The sequence below is a fragment of the Anomaloglossus baeobatrachus genome, chromosome 5, assembly GCF_048569485.1.
Source record: "Anomaloglossus baeobatrachus isolate aAnoBae1 chromosome 5, aAnoBae1.hap1, whole genome shotgun sequence".
NCBI lineage: Eukaryota > Metazoa > Chordata > Amphibia > Anura > Aromobatidae > Anomaloglossus > Anomaloglossus baeobatrachus.
In genome coordinates this window covers 430,818,964-430,846,645 of record NC_134357.1, presented here as the reverse complement: position 1 = coordinate 430,846,645, position 27,682 = coordinate 430,818,964, and the positions used below count along the sequence as shown (strand labels likewise).

The 27,682-nt window shown below is 43.3% G+C and overlaps 1 protein-coding gene across 2 annotated transcripts in view; it reads right to left on the bottom strand.

Annotated features, from left to right (window-relative positions):
- Nucleotides 1-2,692: 2,692 nt before the first annotated feature.
- EDN3 (endothelin 3) overlaps nucleotides 2,693-27,682 on the bottom strand; it is a 167,222-nt gene continuing 142,232 nt past the window's right edge. Inside the window, exons 3-5 of one of the 2 annotated variants that reach the window (XM_075350372.1) lie at nucleotides 25,284-25,442; nucleotides 14,516-14,617; nucleotides 2,693-7,672 (exon numbers count right to left, since the gene is read on the bottom strand). In XM_075350372.1, coding sequence (XP_075206487.1) covers nucleotides 14,551-14,617; nucleotides 25,284-25,442 — 226 coding nt within the window. In that variant the 3' untranslated portion in view covers nucleotides 2,693-7,672; nucleotides 14,516-14,550. The remainder of the gene's footprint in view (nucleotides 7,673-14,515; nucleotides 14,618-25,283; nucleotides 25,443-27,682) is intronic. The other variant, XM_075350373.1, reaches the window with a different exon arrangement.

The window sequence follows — 27,682 nt, the reverse complement described above, 5'->3', positions numbered from 1 at the left end:
GGTCAAATAGCAAATGCACTAGCACGATGCAGAAGGCCCCCATGATAAAGGCGGGGACAACACAGGTGCAGAAAACCGATGAGACAACCACTCACAGCCTACCATATCATAGAGGGGGTGGTGGCTGGTATTAGACATGCACATGTTGTCCCCGCCTTTATCATGGGGGGGCCTGCTGCAAGTACATTTGCTCCCTGACCCTTGTTGCTTAATGGCGGTTTCTGGTGGGTTTTTTTTTTCTTCTTTTGAATTTGTCTTTTTCTGTGAATTATTTTGATATAGAATTTGTCCAGTGAGATCCTGATTTGACATTATTTATTAGAATATTTTCCTAGATCATCATGGGTCCCTTAAGCCCCTGGCAAATGGTCAGATGTGGCAATGTCTTTTCTTAGTGATAAAAGTTAATCTCTAGGGGGGCAGTTGTTGGTACCATTAGTGATCAATCCAGCCTTGGAGTAGCTATCAGACAACTGGTTGTTCTGTGTGGGTGCTACAGTGATGATACTGAAACACCTCCTTTCTTTCTCTTAGGCCAGAGTCACACTTGTGATGCCAGACTCGGCGAGTCACTCACATCACCCCGACACAGCCGCACACTTTCCTTACAGGTGCGGGTAGGCTTGGCTGCATGTATTTCTATGCAGCTGAGATGCTCCTGTCTGGAGAGCATCAGGCCATACTGGCTGATACGATGCGAGACTCACGCGAGAGACTCGCAAGTGTGACTCTGGCCTTACAGTACCACTCCAGCGGTTCTTTTTGTTTTTCAGCTCTGGAGTGGCACTTAAATTTAAGTCCCCTGCTCCCTGTCATATACTCACCTTCCAGCGACTTCACTGTTTACTAATGGCTCTCTGGACCCGCGTCGCCATCTTGTGACTGTAGCTAATGACTTGCCGTAAGTCAGAAGTTAAGTCACAAGCACCCAATGCAACTTTATGAGAGTCAGAACAAGGCTCTCATAGAGATGCATCAAGTTGTGATATCTGGCGCGCTCTATGAAACCGTGTGAAACAGTGGAACTGCTGGCAAATCACAGGAGAACAGTCCGAGTGACAACCTCAATAGAAGATGAAACCGCTGGAAGGTAAATATAAGACAGAAGGCAGGGTACTTAGATTTAAAGCACCACTCCAGTGGTACAATAACAAAAACCACTGGAATGGTGCATTAATGGAGTAGGATGCCTTAGGTTTACTTCTAGTTTAAGGTGACCATTTTTTGGGGTTAAACATCGCTTATAAATGGGTTCTTCTCCACTGATGATAGACGCCTTTTTTAACTTTGACAACGTCTTTTCATATATCCTTTATGGCCCCATTAAACTAATACATGATCGTTTCGCACTCAAGACCCCACTTCATTTTTTTACCGGAGAGCTTAAGCTTAGCCCTGACTTGGGTGTTGAGGTCAGCATCAAGTCGTAAACTCCAGCCAATACCTGGTCTTAAATAGCCCAATAATCCAGCCAGTTGCTAATGTGTAGGTGGTATTCAGAAGAGTAATCCCATTACATGTTATAACAGAGAAGTTCTTTTGCTCCAGTGGAAACAAAGTGCACCTTGGTTGTTTAGTTGATTGATTCTTGGCACCCATTGGTTTAACTCTTCAGGTGCCACTATATCTGCTGCTGAATGGCTGCTTATTTTTTTCCATATAGCAGCATAGATATCCGATACACAAAATAAGACAATAGCTGAGACGTTATGGCACATCTCTAGCGCTGGTGGGGGGAGGGGGGTCACACTGTTTGCAACCTCATCATTTTATTTTTAGTGTCCAGTTCCTTTGATTTGCCCCCAACTGTTTTAGGCAAATCAATTTTCCAAAATAAAAATATATTGAATAAAAGACACAAGGCATCTGATTGCTTTATAACAAAAGTCCAATTTTAATAGATATTTTATATATAAAGATTTTCTTACTACAAAAAAAAATCAACATAATGTAGTATTTGAAGATTTTTTTTCCCCACAATAAATAGTCCACATTTATAACTGTACAGAGCACATGCCTGCGGCTAGGGAGCAGATATACAGTGATAGCATGAAACACAATACATGTCGCTTGAAGATACAATAACTTAGAGTGGTGGTTTCCAACTGGTGGTTCTGCAGCTGGAGATCACTACCTCCGAGTATAACGTTTGGCAAAAACTCTTCTATTGGCACTCCAGTATGGAATCTTGCATTCATAAGACCTGGAGCTCATAGGAATATTCTGATCTTTTCTAACCTGTTATTGAGAATCAGCTGAACGATGACTGGTTGCTGCCATTTTTGTCTGTACTGGGCCATAATAGTCATGCATAAAAAGCACCATATCTATGAAAGTAGTCCATGATGAGTTTTCAAAAGACAACACTTTCTTAGGTAGCTATGGGCATATCTGATCTACATAAGGCCCAGGATATTAGTCACATGTAAAGATTTAAAATTTCTATACAAAAAGCAAATAAAATTCCAGAATATTTTGGTCACAAATTTTAATGTCAACTCCGTGTTTAAAAATAAAATAAAAAAGTGCTTTTCTTCCAGATAAAAGGTGTTCAATGGAGATTTAGGATTAATGAATCACATATCGTTTTCATAATGAATAATGACAAACACATGGAAACAATTTGGAATATAGACAAGGGGACTGATTTGACTGAATGGAAAGATTTTGCCATCAATTTCATTCTAGTACATGGTTTCTGCCAAGAATTTTAGTAGCTGAGATTTTTGTGAAATCATTAGCATATTTCGTCAATATTGATTTTTTTTTTTTTTTTTTGGTTTCCCTATTCTGACCAATACGTTCCTAGAGGCCATACAGCCTGTATGGTAGCCTATGCCTCAAGGTTATGGACGGATTATGGTCCAGTTTCATACAAAAGGTACATTACAGGCCCATGAGCAGTTATCATGAATGTGCTTTTGTGAAAGCTTTAAAAATACAATTTGTGAATTTGCAAACTTATTTACAAGTTATTGTTATAATTACCCAAACTTTGTAATATCTAGTCTCCAAAGCAGATATTCAGCATCTTGTAAATCTCTCTGAGGACATACAGGAAGCTAAAATCTAGTTCTACAGAGATTGGTGGAGTCACCTTATTTTTTGCCTTTTTTGGACTGATGTGTTGAGTTTAATGTGTATGGTAATATCAAACACTTGTGGTGGCACTTATTGAGGCAACTTAGAATAGTGTTCTTAAACGTGTGACTCTCCCATGGTGTAGCGCTATAGCTCTTTACATTTCCTAGCAGCCTGCGATGGTTTAGGGAAATGGAGAATAAATTCAGGTCAATTTACTACTTTATAGGCCAACACTAGTAATAGTATACATTTCCACAGCTTTACCATACAGAAATGTTCAGCATCTAGTCCATTTTATGTAGGATTTGACACTAGTGTCTTTAGATAACTTGCGGAGTTTTCCAAGAGTTTAAAAGGATTCTCAAACCAGTATTTAGAAGCAAGTCCCTTCTTCCATTTCTTAGTTAGACCTGAAATGTCAGATGTACAAAACTGGCCTTGCAGTATGGACCGTGATGTTAACCACCTCATAGACATACAAGTGCATCTCAATAAATTAGAATATCATCAAAAAGTTAATTTATTTCAGTAATTCAATGCAAAAAGGGAAACACATATTATATAGAGTCATTACACACAGAGTGATCTATTTCAAGTGTTTATTTCTGATAATGTTGATGATTATGGCTTAGAGCCAATAAAAACTCAGGAACATGAAGTGCTCTAAAATTTCCTTGTAGACCGCTGTGCTGACTTTGGTCTTGATAAAACACAGTGGACCTACACCAGTAGATGACATGGCTTCCCAAACCATCACTGATTGTGGAAACTTCACACTAGACCTCAAGCAGCTTGGATTGTGGCCTCTCCACTCTTCCTCCAGACTCTGGGGCCTTGATTTCCAAGTGAAATGCAAAATTTACTTTCATCTGAAAACACCTTGGACCACTGAGTAACAGTCTAGTTATTTTTCTCCTTGGCCCAGAAAAGACGCTTCTGGCGTTGTCTATTGGTCATGAGTGGCTTGTCACAAGGAATGTGACAGTTGTAGTCCATGTCCTGGATACGTCTGTGTGTGGTGGCTCTTGAAGCACTGATTCCAGCAGCAGTCCACTCCTTGTGAATCTCCCCCAAATTTTTGAATGGCCTTTTCTTAACAATCCTATCAAGGCTGCAGTTTTCCCGGTTGCTTGTGCACCTTTTTCTGCCACAAGTTTTCCTTCCACTCAACTTTCCATTAATCTGCTTGGTTACAGCACTCTTTGAACAGTCAGCTTCTTTAACAATGACCTTTTGTGGCTTACCCTCCTTGTGGAGTGTGTTAATGACTGCCTTGGGGACATCTGTCAAGTTAGCAGTCTTCCCCATGATTACGTAGCCTGCTGAATCAGACTAAGGGACCATTTTAAAAACCGTAGAAGGCGTTTGTGGTTTTGTGGTAATTATTCTAAAGGCCGCTTTACACGCTACGACATCGCTAAAGCGATGTCGTTGGGGTCACGGAATTTGTGACGCACATCCGGCTGCGTTAGCGATGTCGATGCATGCGACTCCTATGAGCGATTTTGAATTGTCGCAAAAACGTGCAAAATCAAAAATTATTAGTAACATGCCCCCCTATTCCCAATTATCGTAGTCGCTGCAGGTACGATGTTGTTCCTCGTTCCTGCGGCAGCACACATCGCTATGTGTGACACCGCAGGAACGAGGAACCTCACCTTTCCTGCGGCCGCCCGCAATGAGGAAGGAAGGAGGTGGGCGGCATGTTCGTCCCGCTCATCTCCGCCCCGCCGCTTTGATTGGGTGGCCACTTAGTGACGTTGCTGTAACGCCGAACGAACCACCCCCTTAGAAAGGAGGCGGTTCGCAATTTACAGAGACGTCGCTAGGCAGGTAAGTAGTGTGACGGGTCCGCGCGATTTTGTGCGCACAAACGATGGGGGCGGGTACGCACGCTAGCGATCTCGCTAGCGAGATCGCAACGTGTAAAGCGGCCTTAATTTTATGAGATAATGACTTTTGGGTTGTCATTTGCTGTAAGCCATAATCATCAACATTAACAGAAATAAACACTTGAAATCAATCACTCTGTTTGTAATGACTCGATAATATGTGTTTCCCTTTTTGTATTGAATTACTGAAATAAATTAACTTTTTGATATTCTAATTTGAGATGCACTTCTATATGAGACTGTTGAGTGTGAGTCAGGAGACCGGAGACCGTAAATGACAGACAATTGAAACCAGCCTTATTCTTATGCCGGCGTCACACGGGACGTTCTTTCGTGCGATCGTACCCGCCCCCGTCGTTTGTGCGTCACGGGCAATTAGTTGCCCGTGTTGCACAAAGTCGTTTACCCCCATCACACGCACTTACCTCCCGGGCGACGTCGCTGTGGGCGGCGAACATCCACTTCCTGAAGGGGGAGGGACGTTCGGTGTCACAGCGACATCACACGGCAGCCGGCCAATAGAAGCGGAGGGGCGGAGATGAGCGGGACGTAAACATCCCGCCCACCTTCTTCCTTCCGCATTACCGGCGGGACGCAGGTAAGCTGTGTTCGTCGTTTCCGGGGTGTCACACGGAGCGACGTGTGCTGCCACGGGAACGATGAACAACCGGAGCACACGGTACGATATCTCTGATGCCGGATGTGCGTCACTAAGAACGTGACCCCGACGACATATCGCCCGATATATCGTACCGTGTGACGCCGGCATTAGTCTAGGCCAAGTGCGATATTACAAATCAGCCATGCTCACTTTAGCAGGGTTGAACTGCAACACCAGGGATAACTCATGGACAAGAGTGGTGACATTTCTAGAGAACATAGTTGAGGCCATTTTTCTTTCCTCTCGGACACCCTCTTTCATGCAGTCTCTATTTTATGGTGATCACCGCCCCCTCCACTATTCCATTCATACACCGCATATGAAAGTAAAAAAAATTAAAACCTTGCACACACATTGTAATTATAACCGTTTGTGTTGCTCTAGTGGCACAGAGAATCCTTTTAAGTTATCTAACAGTTTTAATCCAAACAACATTATTGGCAGCCCTGTGCAGCTGCTGCTTAGATCTATAATAGATTGGCCAACAACAAAAAAAATAAATTCCATCCTGAATGTCTGATTTAGCAAATGTGAATTTGGAATCTCAAAATAAAACAAGATCCTGGTGCATGACTGAAAAAGCAAAACTTCCTATCTGTTTAGCTCTGACCCAGGACAGCTGAACATGGCCTATGTGATATGCAAAGCGAACTCATAGTGGATCTGTTTAACCATCAACCGTGACATTTGGATTTCCATAAATTAAAGAAAATCTAATTTCAGTGGTGTAATGTTGTTGCATGTGTGGTATATTTCCATCTGTCTTGATTATTTCAGTGGTGTGATGGCCAATCAAAACACAACTGGTTAAAACGATGATTCCTAAATATCTAAATATGTTTTTCCAGGTATTGGTTAGAGCTCAGAACATCATATCAGACCATTCTGAAAGGAGAAAACCCTTTAAAGCTAGGTTTCGGCAGATGGCTTGATATTTCATTGAAACTTGTAAAAATCACATTATAGGACCTGACGAATAGTCATCTCTTGAGAGACTAAGGACCTGCTCAATTTTGAGAGGAGTGATGATTCCAAGAATACAGGATTCCTCTCCGTTGACATTATATTAGTGGAGAGGAACTGCTTCTGCTGGATCATCTCTTGCAAGATCTGAAAGTTCATGAGATTGAGAGAATTACAGTAGCCGAGCCACCGTTAATCCAACTTTCACCCTGTGCCTGAATTTGTTGTACACCATGAAGCTGTCCATATCTTGTATGACTATAGGAGCCACAGCTGGCCTTGCTAAATTAAATCCATTGTTTAAAGGCCAGAGATGCAGTTGAATCCTCAAAATGTAACTGCATTAATGATCAGGAAAGTCACATACATTGCTTTATGGTTATGAAACCAACCAAGGACTGAATCCTTGCTGTACCGCTCACATTACTAAGCCATCACAGACAGTGAGGTTTCAATTCCAGACCAGTCATTTCATCCTGAAAACTACAGAGTAACTGCAATTGCAGATCGTTGGCAATGTAACCGACTGAAAACACCATTCCTTGGTTCCCCCAGCGTGTTTCTCGATGTATAGCAGAGCTAAGATTTTTAGGTTGCACGTGATACTCTAGTGGTCGTTGCACAATTGTCACAAGCCTTGAATGTAGACTTCTATGGGATGTGATGGTATGTGGCAGGTAAAGTTGATGATAGAGCTAAGCTTTCCTATGCTTAATAATCTGTATATAAGCTATGTAGTACCCTAACACAGACTCATTGCCTTACGTTAGCACTGGTTGGATATATTCATATATGTATAGAAGTAGTATTGATCTTCTATGGCAAAGGGTGTTTCAGTTCTACAAAAAACTGCCTTGGAAGGCAATATGTTGCAGCTCCCTCATCTTTCTTCACTCATCTAAACAAATGCTGGATGTGAGGTAAACACATTTATGTGGCGAACACAAAAGGCTTAATGTCTCTGGGCCTGAAGGGTTGATGATGGGCGGCCGTGTACACTGTCTGTGACATACAGCGACGAGTCATCACGGGTGTCTTGGAAATTCACTTGTCATATATGGCATCTTCAAACCTACCCAAGAAGAAAACATATGAGGTGTTAGAAGAGAAGAGAGATGGACATAAACAATGGTCATGAAATGCACAATTTTAAAAATCTTTCTTTACATGTAGTTTAAGGTCTGACACTGTTAAAGGGTTTTAGAACTTACAAATTTATTGCATGCAGACAAAAATGAAGATGTCTAATCAATGAGTTCCAATGATCAGGCTATGGTGCACTTCTGAGTGCATTACTCATGTTTTTCCCCATCCACCATTCTTAGATGACACAGAGTCAGCCTAACTGCATTCTGACCTTTTCTCTGCAGAAAATCTTAACATAGCCATGGGAGCCACAAAAGGAACATAGGGTGGAAACACCACCATAGCTTAGTCAGAAAATGTTCCTGTAAAAGAATATCATATAAAAGCCTAATAAATAGTGGCTGATCACCACTTTTTGGTTGATGTTAAAAGTCCTAGAACCTTTTGAATCCTAATGTGGTAAGTAGACTGATTTCATGTCTCCCATGTGAACATGTGCACAGCATACGGGGACCACCACAGGGGCATGGTGTTAAAAGCAATTCCACCCACCAAACATGGGTAGTGAGACACTTATTCAATCTATATGCTATAAATGTACTCAAGAACCCACTTAAAATTTTATGATAGATAGTCTAGCACTGAGGAATACATTTCTACAACAAGGATACCATCCACTGGCAATAGATGAACAGATCCACAGAGCTTCAAGGATCCAAGAATCAGCCTTCTGGATCACAAGCAGGGGCGGAATGATCGCGGTTGCAAGGATCGCAACCACGACCGGGCCGGAGCTGCAGGGGACCTGCCGGCCCCAGATCCTGCTTCAGCTAGATGTGCATCCACGGCTGCACATCCAGCTGAAATGCATCACAGTGCAAAGATACTGCGAGACATGCTGCCGGCCAAACAGAACCCGGCAGCTTTCATCTGTGTTCCAGTGACTGAGGGCGATGCTCCCCATCCAGCTAGCTGTCATTTACTGCCCCTCCAGGGCCAACCCCCACCATCATGAGTGACTGTAACATCTCCATTGACACATCTCACACAGGTGTCACTAAGCGTCTAACACTCTTCCTCCTTCAACCTTAATGGTCCTCCGCAACCACGCACAAAGATGGCGATGCACTAGACCTCATCTTCACCCTCCTCTCTTCCCTATCTAACCTCTGTAACTTACCTCTCCCCCTGTCTAACCACAACCTACTGACAATCTCTTTCCTGTGCTTTCCAGGTGGACAATCCGCACCCCAAAAAAATGTGACACTCCCTTGCAGAAATCTCAAACACCTTGATTTACACTCATGCTCTGACTCCCTCCTCCCTCTTGCTGACATAGGTTCCTTACATGATGCAGATGCTGCTGCGACATTCTATAATACCACAATTCCTGCAGCTCTTGAATCAGCCGCTCTGGCACACCAGCCTGACTGACTAAAGAACTGAGACTGGCTTCCAGGGTTGCTAAACAGAGATGGAAAAGCTCCCATTCCAACTAGCACTTCATCGCATACAAACAGTCCCTCACTGATTTCAAGTCCACACTCACTGCTGCAAAGCAAACCTACTTGTCATTTATCATATCCTCCCTGTCTGACAACCCTAAACAGCTATTTGACACTTCCAATTTTCTCCTCCATCTCCCAGTACCTCCTCCTTTTTCTCTCATCTAAGCTGAAGACTTTGTCTCATTCTTCAAGCAAGATTGACAACATCAGGAAAAGCTTTGCCCTACAGTCACCACAGCCTCTCCTCAAAACCATTCAGCTGTCTTGCTCTAAAACTAACTTCTCCACCATGACAGAAGAAAAACTTTCCTCTCTACTTTCCAGATCACACTTCACTACCTGTGCACTTGACCCGCTCCCGTCTCACCTCATCCCCAACCTCACTACAGTCTTCATACCAACCCTAACCCATTTATTCAACCTATGACTAACAATGGTCTTCCCCTCATACTTTAAACATGCCTTGGTCTCACCAATTCTCAAAAAGCCCTCCATAGACGCATCCTCTGTGTCTCGCTAACGCCCCACATTATTTCTCCCTTATGCCTCAAAATTACTGGAACAGCATGTCCATCTTGAACCTCCCACCTCTCCTCCTATTCCCTCTTTGACCAGTTACAATCTGGCTTCCGACCACATCATTCAAGCAAGTCTGTCCTAATTAAAGCCACCGATGACTAACAAACTGCCAAAGCCAAGCGACACTACTCTGTCTCCTCCCCCTCCTAGACTTGTCCTTCAATACAGTGGACCATTCTTTCCTTCTACAGATTAGAGATAATTGGAACCATGGAAATTCGGTTCGGTGTGCTCAGCTGGACTTTAGACAAAGATCGGTTTGGGTCCCGTACCTGACCTGAACCCCAATTGAAGTCACTAATTGGGCAATTCGGGTCTCCACCCATATGCAGCCAACCATAAACAATACTTCCGGGGAACGGTGAGCGGATTTTTTCCACTACATCTGATAATGCTTGGCAACCCCAGTGCGAGCCATTCAAACACTGCAAGCCGCTCACACTGGACAAAGCACCAAGCATACCCAAGCACAGCAATGCTCAGGTGAAAGATTTGCATATGTAAGCACCCGAACTTTGTTTGGTTTGTAAAGTCGGTGTTTGGTACAAACACCGAACTTAAGGTTTTCTCATCTCTAATTACAGATTATTTCATCTCTTGGTATCACAGACTTAGCCCTATCTTGGATCTTTTCATACCTAACAGACTGCACATTCAGTGTCTCCCACTCACACACCACCTCCTCATCTCGCCCCCAGATGTCAGTGTCCCCCAAAGGTTCAGATTTTGGACCCCTGTTCTTCTCCATCTACACCTTCGGCCTGGGACAGCTCATCAAGTCCTACGGCTTTCAGTATCATGTCTATGCCGACAACACACAGATCTAAATCTTTGGAACCGACACTACTCCTACAATCACCTCCTTACTATCCAGAATCTCACAATGCTTGTCTGCTATTTCATTTTTTTCTCTGCTCGACTACTAAAACTTAACATGGACAAAGGAAATTCATTATAGCTTTCCCCATGAAAAAGGCAAAGGATCCAGCACTTCTAAAATACTTAAGACTTTAATTCAATGATTATAAAATGGTAGAGGAAAGTAAAACCATATATGGAAGAATTGAACCAGAAAATAAAAAAGAAAACAAAACAGTGTTAGATGGTACTTGTGAGCTAAATGGTACTATAAAAAGTGCTAAAGAATAAATAGGTGAAAGCGAATTTGTTAGCATGAGGGGAGGTTCAATGAACTAAAGTTTTTTTTCTAAGGGGAACAATCAAAGACAGTGTGAGGACTCTATTGATGTTGCTTTTTTTTGGTGGGAACTTGAAGGTAAAATAATAAAATAATTAGCGAAAAATGAAGTAATCAGTAGTGAATTTTGTGTAGTAGAGGAGAAATTAAAGGTTTTCATTTGTGATGGAATTAGGTCTGTAAGGGAAAAAAAGTTTTTTCTCTCCTTCATTTCTACATCAGTGTTCTAGTCCCACTTCCATCTGTTTCCCCCCCCCTTGGGTGAAAAAAGGAGAAAGAAAATGAGAAACACATTCATCATTCTACGTAACTTACGGTAATTTCTCCATGCTCAACGATTTACTTTTAGATTATATCTCCTACTGCACTTATACTTGTTTGCGACCTTTTCCCCTCCCTCTGACCCTTCCTTTCTCTCCCACATTATCTAATCTTCTGTGGTGTTTCTTCAGTTATTTTTGGTGCCCATATGAGGATATTTAAACCTTTATTGCCGCTATGTGGATTGTACAGTTGTTTTTTAAACCTGAAAAAGATGCCAGTCCAGCCTGGAAATGCGTCGTGGAATAAAAAAATGCTTCTTTATATTATTGGATTAAGGATCTTCATTTGGTTAGTGCAGCCCAAAAACATTGTCTTTTCCTTCAAGCCTTGGTGGTTGGACTTCATCCCCCAGCCACGGGGAAGCAGCAACAGTTACTGAGCTTTCACAGTAGTTGTGCCTACACAACTCACTCAAGGGAACAGATTAGCTGGATCTATTACATCTTTTTATATTCACCCTATGGTCTGGTGCGCTCTGTTCTGGCCATTATGTGACTTAGAGAGTGCAGAGGGGAAATGTAGCATAGATATTGAATTTTCAGTTGTTTCTGAGCCAGTGAGTGTTGAGTAGCTGCTATTATGTCTCTGTCGCGGGCGGAGGAGGGGACGCTGCGCTCTCCCACTGCTCGGGTCCGGCCGCTGCTGCTGCGGCTGCCGCTGCTCGGTGGTGGCTCGAGCGGTGGGCCGGATCCCGGGGACTCAAGCGGCGCTCCTCGCCCGTGAGTGAAAGGGGGGGATTTGATTGTGGGGATTTGGTTATTGTCCGTGACGCCACCCACGGTTGTGGTGATCTTGGTGACACCACCGCTGCTCTCTGGATGGGGATCCCGGGAGCGGTGACAGGGAGCAGCTTTGTTGTTAGTTCTCCCCTCCGTGGGTAGGGGGTTGGTTGTCCCGGGGCCCGGTGATGGGGGTAGGGATGGATGGCAGACGGGTTACGGGGCCTGGTGAGGTGCAGGGTCGCGGGAGCAGCGCTGTGCCGCACGGCACGGTGGTACTCACTCAGCCAATGATGAGGACACAGTTCTCGGTAAAACACACGGCTGGATGGACGGGTCCCACAGACGGCTGCGGTGTTGTTTCTCCCGTCAGGTTGATGGTGACTGCCTTTCCCTGCACCTATGTACTGTTAACGGTTCCAATGGGTTCCCACCGGTAACCCGCTCCCCAGCTTGGATATGGGCCGGAGGAGCCCCTTTTGCCCGCAGGCTCTGGCCCTGGGAACGGTAGCCTTGGCGGTGGCTGTGTTTCCCTCTCACGGTTGGACTGTTGCCTTCTGTCGGGACTTGGCTGCTGGGAAACCCAGGAGGTTCCCTTCACTGACGGATTTGGCAAATTCACGGCGACTCCCAGCCTTGCCGGGGTCCGTAAGCCCCTGCCAGATGGTGCTGACTTCTCTTTGTGTACCGGTCCGGTACCGCCGGGCCACCGCCCATCCACGGTCCTTACGGTAGACTCCGATAGGCCACTCCTGCAGACGGTCACCACCGTCTGCCAACCTTGCTGTACCGCCCCGGCCACACACCCGGACGCTGTCAGATAGTTGCTCCACTACTACTTTCCTCCTTCCACTTGTACTTCCAAAACTAATCTGCCCACTTTTGCCGCCTCCAGGACTGTGAACTCCTCGGTGGGCGTGCCAACCGCCTGGCCCACCCCCCTGGTGTGAACATCAGCCCCTGGAGGAAGGCAACAAGGGTTTGTCTGACTTCGGTGTGCCTGACCGGGAGTGTGGGGTGTGCTGGTGTTGTTCTCTGTGGCCCCTGGCTTGTCCAGGGCGCCACATCTCCCATACATAGTGACGAGTGATTACTGCTCTCCTATGTACTGTTTCAATATAGTAGAAACCGAAGATTAAGGATCCCGCCTCTCTTTTTGAACTATGTTCAGAATCAGCAGCATGGAGGACATTATAGAGTAGTACTAAGCAGTGTAGATGTGAATCCGGCTCAGGTGAATGTATATATCTAACTGCTCATCTCTAAAGGGTGCTTTACACGCTGCAACTTCGCTAGCGATTGCTAGCGATGTCGCATGCGATTGCACGCGCCCCCGTCGTTGTAACGATATGTGGTGATCGCTGCCGTAGTGAACATTATCGCTACGGCAGCATCACACGCACATACCTGTGCAGCGACGTTGGTGTGTCAGCCAAACAATCCCTCCCTCAAGGGGGGTGCGTTCGGTGTCACAGTGACGTCACCGCGACGTCACTAAGCTGCCGGCCAATGGAAGCGGAGGGGCGGAGATGAGCGGCCGGAACATGCCGTCCACCTCCTTCCTTCCTCATTGCCGGTGAACGCAGGTAAGGAGATGTTCGTCGTTCCTGCGGTGTCACACATAGCGATGTGTGGTGCCACAGGACCAACGAACAACATCGTACCGGCAGCAGCAGCGATATTAAGGAAATGGGCGACGTGTCAACGAGCAACGATTTTTCATGTTTTTGTGCTCGTTGATCGTCGCTCATTTGTGTTGCATGCTGCGATGTTGGTAGCGGCGCCGGATGTGCGTCACTACCGACGTGACCCCGATGATATATCGTTATCGATATCGCAGCGTGTAAAGCCCCCTTAACACTACTCTCCAAACTGTCCCCTTTCCATAGACGTCAATTCACAGCTGCAATCTGATACTCCAATGAACTGGTGTAACATTATCTTGAAGAAAATGGATTCTAGCATTTTTCAGCATAAATTATGAGTTCAGGAGATTGGGACGTTGAAGCAGTTCATACTTAGAGAAAGAGGCATATTTCTCTAATAAGATGTTTTACAATGTTCCTGATATTCACTTGTACTATTGATTTGTGCATAGTATCCTGACAATTTATGCAATCTTTGTCTCGATTCAAAAAAGCTGCAACATATATCAGAGAGTTGCAAAACCTTAAATTAGTCAGCCTGTCGCCAACTTAGTTTTCCCCCCAGAAATTAGGTACGGAGGATAATGATGATACCAATGGACATTAGAAGTTCCCTCTATTCCCTGGTGTAATTTTTAACTCCTTAGCTTAGGAGCAAGTACTGGCAATAGGCTGAAAGTATGTATTAAGCCTTAAGGAGGATCAGTAGTTCACAGCCACTCAATCAAATATCCGTGTCAGGCAGTCTTGCACATTGCCTCCTATTAACCAATGCTGGTCTAGACATGTGCAGTATCTTGAAAGTTCCCACTGACAATTTTCATTGATATAGTCTAAAGAAAGTCAGTTACCTACCTGTGTGCTGCAGACCTGACCACAGTGGCTGCCACTCATGCTGCTGCACGCATTCTTGTCTGTTTTAATCTGATATCTCTGCGTGTTCTTTCAACTGAAGGTCTGGAGGGGACAGAAGACAATAAGCGAGGTCAGGTTCATCACAGAAGAGGAAAAAACGATAGCGCGCTCAGCCCACCCACTGTTGGCACCCCTATCCTAGATTATGATACTACTAAGAACCACACAGGTTCGAAATGCATCAAAAACTCATTTTCAGGATGCCTAGTCACATCAAAACAAATAAGGTGTGCGTGTGTGTGTATATAATATATATATATATATATATATATATATATATATATATATATATATATATAATACATATATTTTTTTTTTTTTTTTTTTTAACAGTAACACAAGTTTTAGCATTTTAGCTGTTTATTTTGGATATCTGTTGGCAAAGTTATATAATCCAGTGGTGGCTTAAAGTGCAAACTCTCAGCTTTAATTTCAGCGTATTCACATCTTAATTAAAGTAAGGGTTTAGGAATTACAGCTCTTTTATATGTAGTTGCCTCATTTTCAAGGGACCCAAAAGTAATTTGACATTTATCTCAAAAGTTATATAATGGGATGCATTGGTTATTCCCTTATTAATTCATCATCAATTAAGCAGGTAAAAGGTCTGGAGCTGACTACATGTGTGGCATTTGCATTTTGAAGCTTTCCTGTAAGCCCACAACAAGAAGAGCTCTCAAAAGCAGAGAAACAGACCATCATTAGGCTGAAAAAAAGAAGAAATCTAACGGAGAGATGGCAAAAATGTGAAAAGTGGCAAAATCAACATTTACTACATAATGCAAAAAAAAAACCCAATACATTGGTGAGCTTAGGAATTCAAAAAAGCCTAGACGTCTACACAAGACATCACTGGTGGAAAATTACAGAATCTTTTCCATGGTGAAGAAAAAACACTTTACAACATCCACCCAAGTGAACAATCTCCAGAAAAAAGTGTTTCAGTATCCAAGTCTACCATAAAGAAAAGACTTCATGCAAGCAAATACAGATGGTTCACCAGAAGGTGCAAAATATTAATCAGCCTTAAAAATGGCAGATTAGACTTTGCCCCAAAAAAAAACATTTAAAGAAGCCAGCCCAGCTCTGGAAAAGCATGCTTTGGACAAATGAAACTAAGATCAACATGTACGAGAATGATGGGAAGAGGAAAGTATGGAGAAGGCTTGGAACGACTCATGATCCAAAGCTTACCACATCCTCTATAACGCATGGTGGAGGCAGTGTGATGGCAATAGAATGCATGGCTTCCAATGGCCAAGTCACTAGTGTTTATTGATGATATGACTGAAGAAGTGAATGAATTCTGAAGTGTGCAGGGCTATACTTTCTGCTCAGATTCAACCTACTGCAGGAAGGATGGCGCTTCACAGTAAAGATGGACAATATTACATTTATTTGAGAGCATTTATTGAGCATATAAAAGGGAGGCATTAGGGCAGTGGACAACCGAATGGAACAACAAGAATAAATGGTGGTGCAGTCGGGAGACTGACTCATGAGAGAGCCAGGGAGGGCTATACTCCAGGAAGGAGTTCCCTGGGCAAGTGAGACCTCCTGACATCAGATGGGAGTATGAGTTGGTATGGCTACTATACTCTACACAAACAATCTAGACCCACTCAAAACTGTGCATTCCCTTCTGAGAAATCCAGCCCAGGTTTCTTTCATTTAGTGAATAGAATTTGCTTTAGTCGCTAAAATATGAAAGAGCGGAAGATTTGAGCATCTCTGTGGACTCCCCAAATACTTTTGTTGAGCAATGCTTCCATGGAATTTTTAGCTAGTCTGTGGCCATAGTCTGCGCACCCCTGGACAAAGCAGCCAAATGTGATATGCAAATCTCCTATAACCTGACCGCCTCTTTAAAAAAAAAAAAAAGTACCGTAATTGGACACTGCAATTCTGGCAGGTGTAATGTACAATTGCATAGAATCTTTGTAGTAAGTTTCTAGCCTCAAGGTGTTAAGTGGTCCTCAATAAAAGGAGGATCATATTTGGGTCCTTATTACATCTGTTAGTGAGGTACAGATATCGGACTCCCAGCTAGTGATGTAGGGGAAGTGTGTTCTGGGAGAAGTATGGGTTAAATTGGCATAGAGTAGAGAAATTTGTTAGCAGCATTACTCAAATGGCGTGAGAAATTGTAGAGGAGACTGGCCAAAATAGCGTGGAGATAAAGTGCATGAGTTGTAAATAATGAAATATTTCCCTCAAAGGCAGGTTTACTTTCCCTTGCTGGACAGGGAAGGTTTAGTTCCATTTGCACCAAGTAGGATTGTTGTTAAACCTGCTACAGTCCACTTATGAAACGCCAGTGGGGATTATTTACCTTCATTACTGCTCAAGAGGGCTAGGGGTAAGAAGGAGGAGATGAGAAATCTGGGCTTCCAAAGAAAACCAAATGTATGGGTTCTGTAGTATAAGGTCAGCTGTGCCGCTTAGTAGTATTTGCCTAAGATTGGAATTCCCAAACCACCATTCCTACCTATGGCAGTATAGTGTATCCTTCTTAACCCAAGGAAGGCCTACCCACCAAATAAACAAATTAATCAGGCATTCGGTCATTTAACGGTAACATGCTGGGAAAGCGATAGGGAGAAACTGAAAAAAAAGAGTTGGAGAACCAGTATAATTTTAAGGGCATGTATATTGAGTAACGAGGAGATTTGAAGTTTACCCTAGATATAGAGTAATGAGCGAAGCTTCCAGAGCACAGGATAATAATTTGCTGTAAAGAGTCATGGATCGTGTGCTGTTAATCCCCGCCCCCTGCCGTGGGCAGGCGGCGATCCGCGCACTTATCAGCTGTTTTCAACAGCTGACATGTGTGCCTGCTAGCCGCGGGTGGAATCGCTTCCACCCGCGGCCATTAACCCCTTACATTTCGCTGCCAAAATCTGGCAGCGATATGTATATGGGCGCCGCCATGACAGTTACTTACCCCGCCCCCGCCGGAAGTCACGTGACATGATCACGTGACTTTCGGTGGTTGCCATCATAGCACAGGGTCTTGTGATGACGCCTGCAGCTACGAAGTTTCACTTTCGTTTTCACCTGGCTCGGAGCAGGGTGAAATAGGAAGTGACTGAATCTGCTGTTTACAGCTGTATAGCTGTGATCAGCAGATAAAAAGCGATCGGATTGCTGATCGCTATAGCCCCCTAGGGGGACTAGTAAAATTTTAAAAAAAAAGTAAAAAAAAAAAAAAGTTTTAAAAAATAAAAAAATTAAAAAAACCCTAAAAGTTCAAATCACCCCCCTTTCACCCCATTGAAAATTAAAGGGTTAAAAAAATAAAAATATACACATATTTGGTATCGCCGCGTTCACAAATGCCCGATCTATCAAAATATAAAATCAATTAATCTGATCAGTAAATGGCGTAGCGGCAAAAAAATTCCAACCGACAAAATTACGTTTTTTGGTCGCTGCAAATTTTGCGCAAAATGCAATAACAGGCGATCAAAATGTAGCATCTGCGCAAAAATGGTAATGGTCAGGCCGAGACACAAAAAAATAAGCCGCCACCGAGTCCCAGATCCCGAAAAATGAGAACACTACGGGTTTTGGAATATGGCGCAAAACGTGCGCCACTTTTTTTGGACAAGCTTGTGAATTTTTTTAACCCCTTAGATACAAGTAAACTTATACATGTTTGGTGTCTACATCTCGCACCGACCTCAGGCATCACATAGATACATCAGTTTTACCATATAGTGAACACAGTGAATAAAATATCCCAAAAACTATTGTACAATCACACTTTTTTTGCAATTTTTCCGCACTTGGAATTTTTTTTGCCGTTTTCCAGTACACTATATGGTAAATCTTATGGTTTCATTTAAAAGTACAACTCGTCCCGCAAAAAACAAGCCCTTATATGGCAAGATTGATGGAAAAATAAAAAAGTTACGGCTCTCGGAAGAAGGGGAGCAAAAACGGAAAGTGCCTGGGGGCTGAAGGGATTAAAGAGAATCTGTCAGGAAGATCAACCCTTGTAAGCTTTCTATATAGCCATGTATGTCATAAGAAGCTGAATAAAAGGATACCTTAATATTTGTGATCTGATGTCTTTTTCCAGAGAAATCAATTTTTTTCTTCTGTACATCAGTCTCTGTCCCATAGCCTGGAACAGCTCATTTTTATAAGCTCATTTATATATAATAATCTGCCTCCAGAGCTTATTTTTAATAAAAGTAGTGTTAACAATATGAGACATGTAGCTAACAAAGAACACTAGAACTGAACGTCTCATTACAAACACGTTAGCAGCTGCAGCTCTCACAGCTCTGCTGTATTACAACACTCTTGCAACAATGGCTGCCTGTGAGATGGAAGCTGCAGCACTGGAAGGAACCTGCAGATGTGTCAGTTCACATGTGTATAAATTGTCTGTGAAATGTGAGAAAAAAAATATTCAGTGAGTCAGTGGTGATCTGAGACTTTTTCCTCAGCTGTAACTTGCCTGAGGGAAAAAAAAAATCACCGCATGCTGCACATTGAAGCATATATTGGACAAGACTCACCAATGCAAATCTATGTGTGCGATTTAAAAAAAAAACAAAAAACTGACGTCACACGGACCATCTGTAGGTCCGTTTTTTACAGTTATAATACCATTCTGTAGCACAGAACATTGTAAATGGTCCTAAAAATTATTGTAGAATAATAGTTGCTGAGAAAAAATGCATTGCATACGGATGAGATATGTCATATGAATGCTCGGTGAGAAAAAACTACATTGCGTACTCACATGACATGGAATACCAAACGGATTTCACTTATCCAACTTTTCTGTAAGAAAACTGAACCAATTTTTTTTTATACGTAGATGCAAGTGACCCAGAAAATTACACACAACTCTACAGTGAGATCAGGAGAGGAGAGAGCGGCCATCACATATCACACCGGTAATGCCTCCTTTTATTTACAATAATCTTTGCAGGCAGATCCTTATGCAGATCCGTGTCTGGGACATAGCCTGGAACAGCTTATTTACATATAAGAAAATGGGGAATTCTCTGGAATAAAACACTGGATCACAGATATCAAGGTATCGTTTTATTCAGCTTCGTATGACCTCCATGCCCCTATAGATGACTTAGGAGGTTGATCCTACGGACATTCCTTTTAATCTTGCTGCGCTTTAGTTTTTAGACATGGAACAATAAATATTGCATGTATTTTAATTACCACTTTGACAAGCATTGGATTATTTCTATTTTCTCCAATACTAGTTCACCACAACCAGCAAACTGAATAGTCACTTACTGCGATGCCACAGATAAAGCTTGTGACTTAAAATGAAACATGAGCCCACCACCCAAATTATTAGTTTTGTGAGGAGCCTCCATAAATGATTACCTACTACTGTATAGGACTTGTGTAGCAAATCTTAAATTTTTATAGTACGATATATCCATTAGATGTAACTACCGTGCATGATTGGAAACCATAAGAACCAATGAAGATTTTGTGGGGGAAAAGCACAAGCAGGTCCTTATTTCAGTAATAAGGGGACCTGGCTTGTGATTAAGGGCTGCCCAATTTCTTTTTTCAGTTGGGTTTAGACTTTGTAGTTTAATTTGTCTTTTTGTACTACAAGAATGGACTTTCTTAAGAACACCTTGTGTCCTATTCAAGTTAAATACACTCCTGTTCCACGTATTTATAACTTGGTCTTTCACCAAGATAGTGAAATAAAAAAAAAAATCCTCTACTTCTTTCTGGAGGGGGAAATCCGTTAAAGACTTTTTTCACATAGGCAATCAATGTTGGATTCATTGGAAACCTCACCACATGGACCACCACTGATTACAAGCACAAAAGACTGCCAAAAACACTGCATTCTGTTGAGTTCTGGGGTGGCTGGTGTAGAACTATACATTGATGATCCACTGGGTGCTATTGCATTCCTTCCCTTGATGACATTTGTGTCATTGTATTTGCATGTAGTGTAATGTGAATTGTGTCCTGTTTTTACGTGAATATTATTTTATGTGGTCTGTGATGTAATGTAAGGTATAATGTACAGTCAGGTTATATGTGGAAATGTATTGAATAGCACTTGTACAGGTTGTTACCAGACTAGGTTAAAAGACAGCTAAATGTTGGGACTAGCCCACAATGGGAGAGACTAGTTGAAAGGGAAAGTGACACTTTCCTGTTAGAGAGTCAGTGAAAATCTAGTGAGCAATAGATTCGGGTAGATAATCTGTAGGACGTGAATGTCACATACAGTAGGTGACTTGTGGCAAAAAAACAGAAAAAGAAGAATGGAGGCAAGATAACGTGATCCTTAACTATCGACCGAGACCCCAAATGCTCGAGAACGCTGAGTATAGACATCGGACTTCATATGGATTGGCCCCAGATAGAAGGGTTCGGAGGCCAGGCCCCGAACCCTCAAAGTAACGAGTTAATACTAATTCCCCAAATGTCCGAGAGCAGAAAGCTCTACTCCTGCACTATCGGCTACCCCCTTACTCCCACTCCTGTTTGAAGAGAAGAGATGTGGATACGAGAACGTCTGGGAGTACAAAACTCCACTCTGGCCATGTTAATGAAACCTCTGACCCCCCTCCTCTACGAGGAGGCTGGATGTGGAGCCGCTAAAAAGGAAGGTGACTGTCATGAGTTGGACTGTAGCGTTGGGCTGGGTTGTGATGGGACTCACAGGACCAGTAAGATTGGAAGCAAGCCAGTGCGAACTGAGACTGTCTGAATATGCCTTGTACAATTGATTGATTGCTCTCAGTGGGAGGAACAAAATTATAATCTTGTAGTTGTGATACCTTTTAATGGCTAACAAAAATTAAATGATGTTAAAAGCAAGCTTTCAAGATTTCTTAGGTCTTTTCATCAGGGTTGGTTGTATAATTGAAACGCGCAGATATGTGCACACTATCTGCTATTTAAAGTTGTTCAACAAAACCAGGAGAACAGAGTAATTTTGCTTCAAAAGGTATCAAAAATTTATTAACAAGTTATTAAACATATGGTATCAAGTGTAAAACAGGCACAAGAGGAGACAATGATGTAAAAGGCAATAGCACCTGGGGGGCTGCACGACTGAAAAGAAATCGAATCTCTATCCCTCAGGCCATATGTGTCCAACAGAACAAGAACAGAAGCCCCAGTGGGCTCATTTATCAAAGGCACAGCCAAAGTTATTAAATGATCACACAGGCCTAAGTAGAGGATGAGCAGCAGGCAAGCAGTAAATATACTAAAGGAGCACATGCATCGGGTAATCCCCAGTATGTAGAAAGACCCATAAGGGTTCAGTATGCAGAGTAAGGCTGGGAAAAGCCAAATGCATGTGGACCTAATCCACCAGCACTGCTGACCTGTGAAAGCCAAAAGACGTGCAGCCGACCAGGGGTGACAAAGGGGGGTTGGAGCCCCCAATACAAACTCCAACGTACGTTTCACGATGGTGAGGTGTTCGCTTCGTCAGGGAGTGAGTACATAGCACAGAAGGGCTGCTATAAATAGCCCTAAACACATTTTTTTTTTTTTGGAGGGGTACGGTGGAGCAGCTGGACTTATTTATGGGCAGACTTGGCATGAATCCTTTTAACATCAAATTGACTTATAAATTTAACACCAAGCGCATTGATTTTTTAGATATTCTTATTGATGTTGATGATAGAAATGTGATTCAAACTGATGTATTTCGCAAGTCAACATCTGTCAATGCGCTGATTCATGCCTCGTCTGCCCATCACACATCCACAATTCGTTCTGTCCCTACCGGACAGTTCCTGAGGATGAGGAGGATCTGCTCCTCGGATGCCAAGTTTGAGGAGCAGGCCGCTGACCTGATGTCCCGCTTCCGTGAGAGGGGTTATAGCAACCGCAGTATAAAACGTGGGTACCTCAGGGCCAAGAACACCTCTCGCTCTCAGCTCCTTCTTTCTAGACAAAAACCTCCTCAGGATTTTTCCAGTGTGAGATTTATTACCACCTATAATAGTGAGTGGCAGCAGATGAGGGCCATCCTTAATCGACACTGGCCTATCCTGAGGACGGATCCTGCTTTTAGGGATTCACTATCTGACCATCCCCTGATGACTGCTAGAAGGTCTTTAAATCTCAGGGATAAGCTTGTCCAGAGCCACTATGTTCCGCCTCCGTCTGGGTTTCTTGGCTCTACCCAACCTCGAGTTGGTTGCTTCCCTTGTGGCCACTGCCTGGCCTGCCGCAATGTCTCGCGCAGTTTCGTGTTTACATCTGCTGATGGGAGGCGCGAGTTTCACATCAGAGACTACATATCTTGTGGTACATCCAATGTGATTTATTACGCGGTATGCGGGTGCTCACTAATTTATATTGGGTTGACATCCCGTGAGCTCCGCATCCGCGTAAGGGAACATGTGCGAGACATTGCGGCGGCTCGGACAGTGGATGATCTTGCCACTTTGAAGACGCTGCCGCGCCATTTCAAATCACACCATGGTTGTGATCCCAAATCTCTATTGGTTCGCGGCATTGAAGTCATTCACAGCGGCATCCGTGGTGGCAACATCAAGCGGAAGTTGGCCCAGCGTGAGACTAGATGGATGGTGACTCTTGGAACAGTCGCCCCATCTGGCCTCAACGAGGCTTTGAGCTTTGCCTCTTTTCTTTGACACCACCTTGGGTTTGCCCCCTTTCCCCTTTTTTTCTTCTCCTTTAGGGGTTTTTTATTGTTTTTTATACATTCAATATGGTGGCCTACTATCTTTGTGGCCCAATGTGTTTGTCTGTTAAACATGTTTTAACTTTTTTTCCCTTATTTTGTGTTTTCCCCTATTTTTATCTCTGTTATTTAGCACAGATCTCTCATCTGGGTCTCCAAATATGATCTCTTTCGATACATCCTAATTCTCCATCTATATACGGACCCCTGGAACCGGATCATGCAGCTGTACTGTTATATCATCATATTATGACTTGTTGTCTTTATTTATGATTCATGATTTTATATCAGCTTGTATACCTGGTTCTTTGCGCTCCGTGATCCCGTTATATCTTCATTGTCCATCTATATACGGACCCCTGGAACCGGATTATGCAGCTGCATTGTTATATTATCTTATTATGAAATGTTGCCTTTATCTATGATTCATGATCTCATATCAGTTTGTGTACCTGGTTCTCTGGGCTCCGTGCCGCACTGATGTGCGCTTGCGCATTTCTCGCCGCCGACCCGGCCTGCCGCGGCCGTCTCTGACCGATCGGGGCGCATGCGCGGGAGCTATGGAGACGCGTCCCCGCTCCCGCGCATGCGCCGGATCGTGACGGCCAGTGGGAGGTGCTGGGTCTGTATGGCGCGATGTGCGCACGCGCCGTCTTTTACCAGTGCGGTGCCCCAGCTGTGTTTAGGGCTATTTATAGCAGCCCTTCTGTGCTATGTACTCACTCCCTGACGAAGCGAACACCTCACCATCGTGAAACGTACGTTGGAGTTTGTATTGGGGGCTCCAACCCCCCTTTGTCACCCCTGGTCGGCTGCACGTCTTTTGGCTTTCACAGGTCAGCAGTGCTGGTGGATTAGGTCCACATGCATTTGGCTTTTCCCAGCCTTACTCTGCATACTGAACCCTTATGGGTCTTTCTACATACTGGGGATTACCCGATGCATGTGCTCCTTTAGTATATTTACTGCTTGCCTGCTGCTCATCCTCTACTTAGGCCTGTGTGATCATTTAATAACTTTGGCTGTGCCTTTGATAAATGAGCCCACTGGGGCTTCTGTTCTTGTTCTGTTGGACACATATGGCCTGAGGGATAGAGATTCGATTTCTTTTCAGTCGTGCAGCCCCTCAGGTGCTATTGCCTTTTACATCATTGTCTCCTCTTGTGCCTGTTTTACACTTGATACCATATGTTTAATAACTTGTTAATAAATTTTTGATACCTTTTGAAGCAAAATTACTCTGTTCTCCTGGTTTTGATGTACTCTAAGAGTAGCTCTGAAGTGGGGTGGTGATTTTGCATGACCCACCCCATTTCCTTGTCTGTATGGATTCTTGTAATCTATTTAAAGTTGTTGTAGAAGACAAACCGATGAGTAAAGTATGGTTGTTTAAAATTAACTGGTGGTCTCATTCTGAGAATGAGTCGCCATTCGGTCCTGACCAGCCGATGTCAGTGGCAATATACGACCTGCATGGGTTCACAGCCTACATGACACAAGTGCACACTCCCAGTCAGAGCTAGCTCTTTTATGTAGCGTGCAAGGGCATCCAAAGTAAATCCTTTGCCCACGACTACCACCCTGCAACACTCTACACATCAGAAATTAGTTTGATTCATAAAGCATGATCTTAACCTTTTGAAATGCGAGATAATCTTTGATCACATAAATCTCTTATGATTTACTGATACCTATTTCCTCTGTTTTGTTCTCAGGCGTCAAGAGTGAAGCCCATCATGTTGTTCTATTTTTGTTGCTCACTTGAAATGTTGTTACTTGGCTAAGGAAGCAGAACATGGGTGTTGTTTTAAAAATCAGTGGTCTCAAGAGTTATATACCGCCTGAGTCTCATACCCACCAGTCAACCCTTTCATAATCAGGCAACTAAGTGTTTTTCAACATTTTTCATGAAAAAATCCAGTAATTCAGGATCTCCGTAGTATTGCAGGACTGTTTGATCAAGTAGCGATTCATGATGCACTAGGGATAGCCCAAACAAGTGACCACAGATTGAGATTTCACCTGTCTGTCTTCTCTTTGCAGAAGTTCACACAGTGTTGGTCACTTGGTTCTGTACATGAGCACCGGAGCTTTGATGAGGAGCTCATCCGCCTTCTGTCTGTACCTCGTTTTTCTCGTACGCTTCCCCTGTAACTGGAAAGTCCATATGGCACTATTCTTCTGAAAGAAAAAGACACTTATGTAAGAATTGCTTAAAATTGTAATATAGGCACATTATTTTATTGGATAAGCTCTACAAAAGTAATCTGTAGTGTTCCCTAAGATGAAAAACCCAGCTCCTGTATGTAGCTTGTCAGGGAATGTTGGCTTTTGTAGTTGTGCAACAGCCAAAAGTTGGAGACTATTACCATAGTCTGTAACCGGAAACCACTTAGAGTTTGATGACCAACAGAGCCACCCTGTCTACAGGATGTGAGTGGCGTTGCAACTCTGCAACATCCACTTCAAGAAGCACGTGGTCTTGGATTGCCTGGTATTGCAGCTCAGCTAAAATCTTACTGCTGCTTTGACCTGCTGGCACGATCGCGTTAGCTGTTCAAAGTGGTGTCGAAGGGGCGGAGACATTACTCCTCGCCCCAACACTCACTCTTCTAGGCCACAGGCACTGCCATGTGCCTGCCAATTAAGGACATGAATATTCACTGCTCCCCATGCCCATAATCCCACCCACCTCTTTGCACTGAAGCTGGTGCTGAGAGGTGGGCGGGATTTTTAATAGCAGCACACGTTACCTCCCAGCAGCCAGCTTTCAGAAGCAGATGGGTGGTTACGTGTACTGCTATTAAAAGAGAACAATTTTTCACTGATCCCCACACCCATAAATCCAGTAGTGTGGAGCAGCGAATATGTCAGCAACTGACGGCTGTGTAAGTGGGCACGCATTGACATCATGTGTTGTACTGCTTACATGCTGAAGTCAGTTGCCAGTATGACCACATCGGAGGAAGACACATTGGGGAGTGGAAGGAAGGTTTTAATAGTTTTGGGTTTTTTTAACCTGTGTGCGGAGTGATGAGGGATCATATGTACCAGGATGGGGACATATACTATGATGGGGCTATGATGGGGACATCTATACCAGGATTGGGCCATGTTCAGGACCTCTATACCAGGATGGGGCCATGATAGGGACATCTATGCCAGAATGGGGTCATGATGGGGACATCTATACCAGGATGGGGCTATGATGGGGTCATCCATACAAGCATTGGGCTGTTTTCAGCTTTGAATTATATAAAATCTGACATCAGAAACAGACTAACAGATAACCTAAGGGCTGCATGTATTGCTCTCAAACTTACAAAATATGAGCCAAAGTGAACAACCGTAAACCTGGTGGCAGATTCTCTTTAACTATTCCCTGTGTTCTAGGTCAGCAGTCTCCCCACATGCTCTGACAGTTGTTAAGGCATGCTGGGAGTTGTAGTTTTGCCACTGGAAGATGACCATTTTTGTCAGCCATGATCTAAGGCCAGTTCAGTTGTGGTGGGAGGGACTTTCCTTGCGGTTTCTGCGCCGAACAACCGTTAATTGGAAACATATATAACATATTATACAATTTTTCTTTTGCTCTTTTTCCAGGCTTGCTGGTTCATGGTTGTTCTAAATTAAACTTTTCTGGCCAGATGTTAGCAACATGTCCCCACCTCCCGACTCCACAAATGTTTTACATGTAGGAAAAAAAAAAAACACCAATATTGTCAACAGTTGAGGGATAATGATAAACTGTCTAATTTATTCCAAAGGCATTGCATATTTGCAGACTTTTAACAACATACTCAGGTACCATAAAACTTGCATGTCCTTATGATGGCCTAATTCACTTGTGCAATATTTTAAAGAGCAGCATTTTGAGCTCCATAGCTGCTCTTTAACTATGGTTTCGGCTTCGTATGCAAGTCTACAATGTACTCTTCTGATGCATGTACAATCTATCCATGTCAGCCAATTGTGTGTGTTTAAAGTAATACAATGTTATGGATGTGGATTATAATAGGACAATTCCACCCTATACAGTCTCTGACAAAACTTCTGTCAGTTATCCATGTTATGTAAATAAAAGCTTATAACCTGACTTTAAATTCATCCATTGGTTTCACAAATTACTCTTTTGAAAGCTGAAACCCTCCCAAATTTGGTTTAGGTTATGAAAATAAAGTTGCTGCAAAGCTGAAATATTGATCATTTTATGAACACAGACAGGTCAGATTTTGGCAACACAAAAGTTTTCTCGCCCACAGAAAGTAATGTGAAATTCAAACAAGTAATTAACTTCTAATACAAAGATATCTTGCATAACATTGGTGAATGAAGTTGTGGTGCTATGAGAGCCATATTTAAATGTTTTATGTGACTTCCATGAGCTTGAAGGACTGCATCCATGCGGTTCAACAATGATT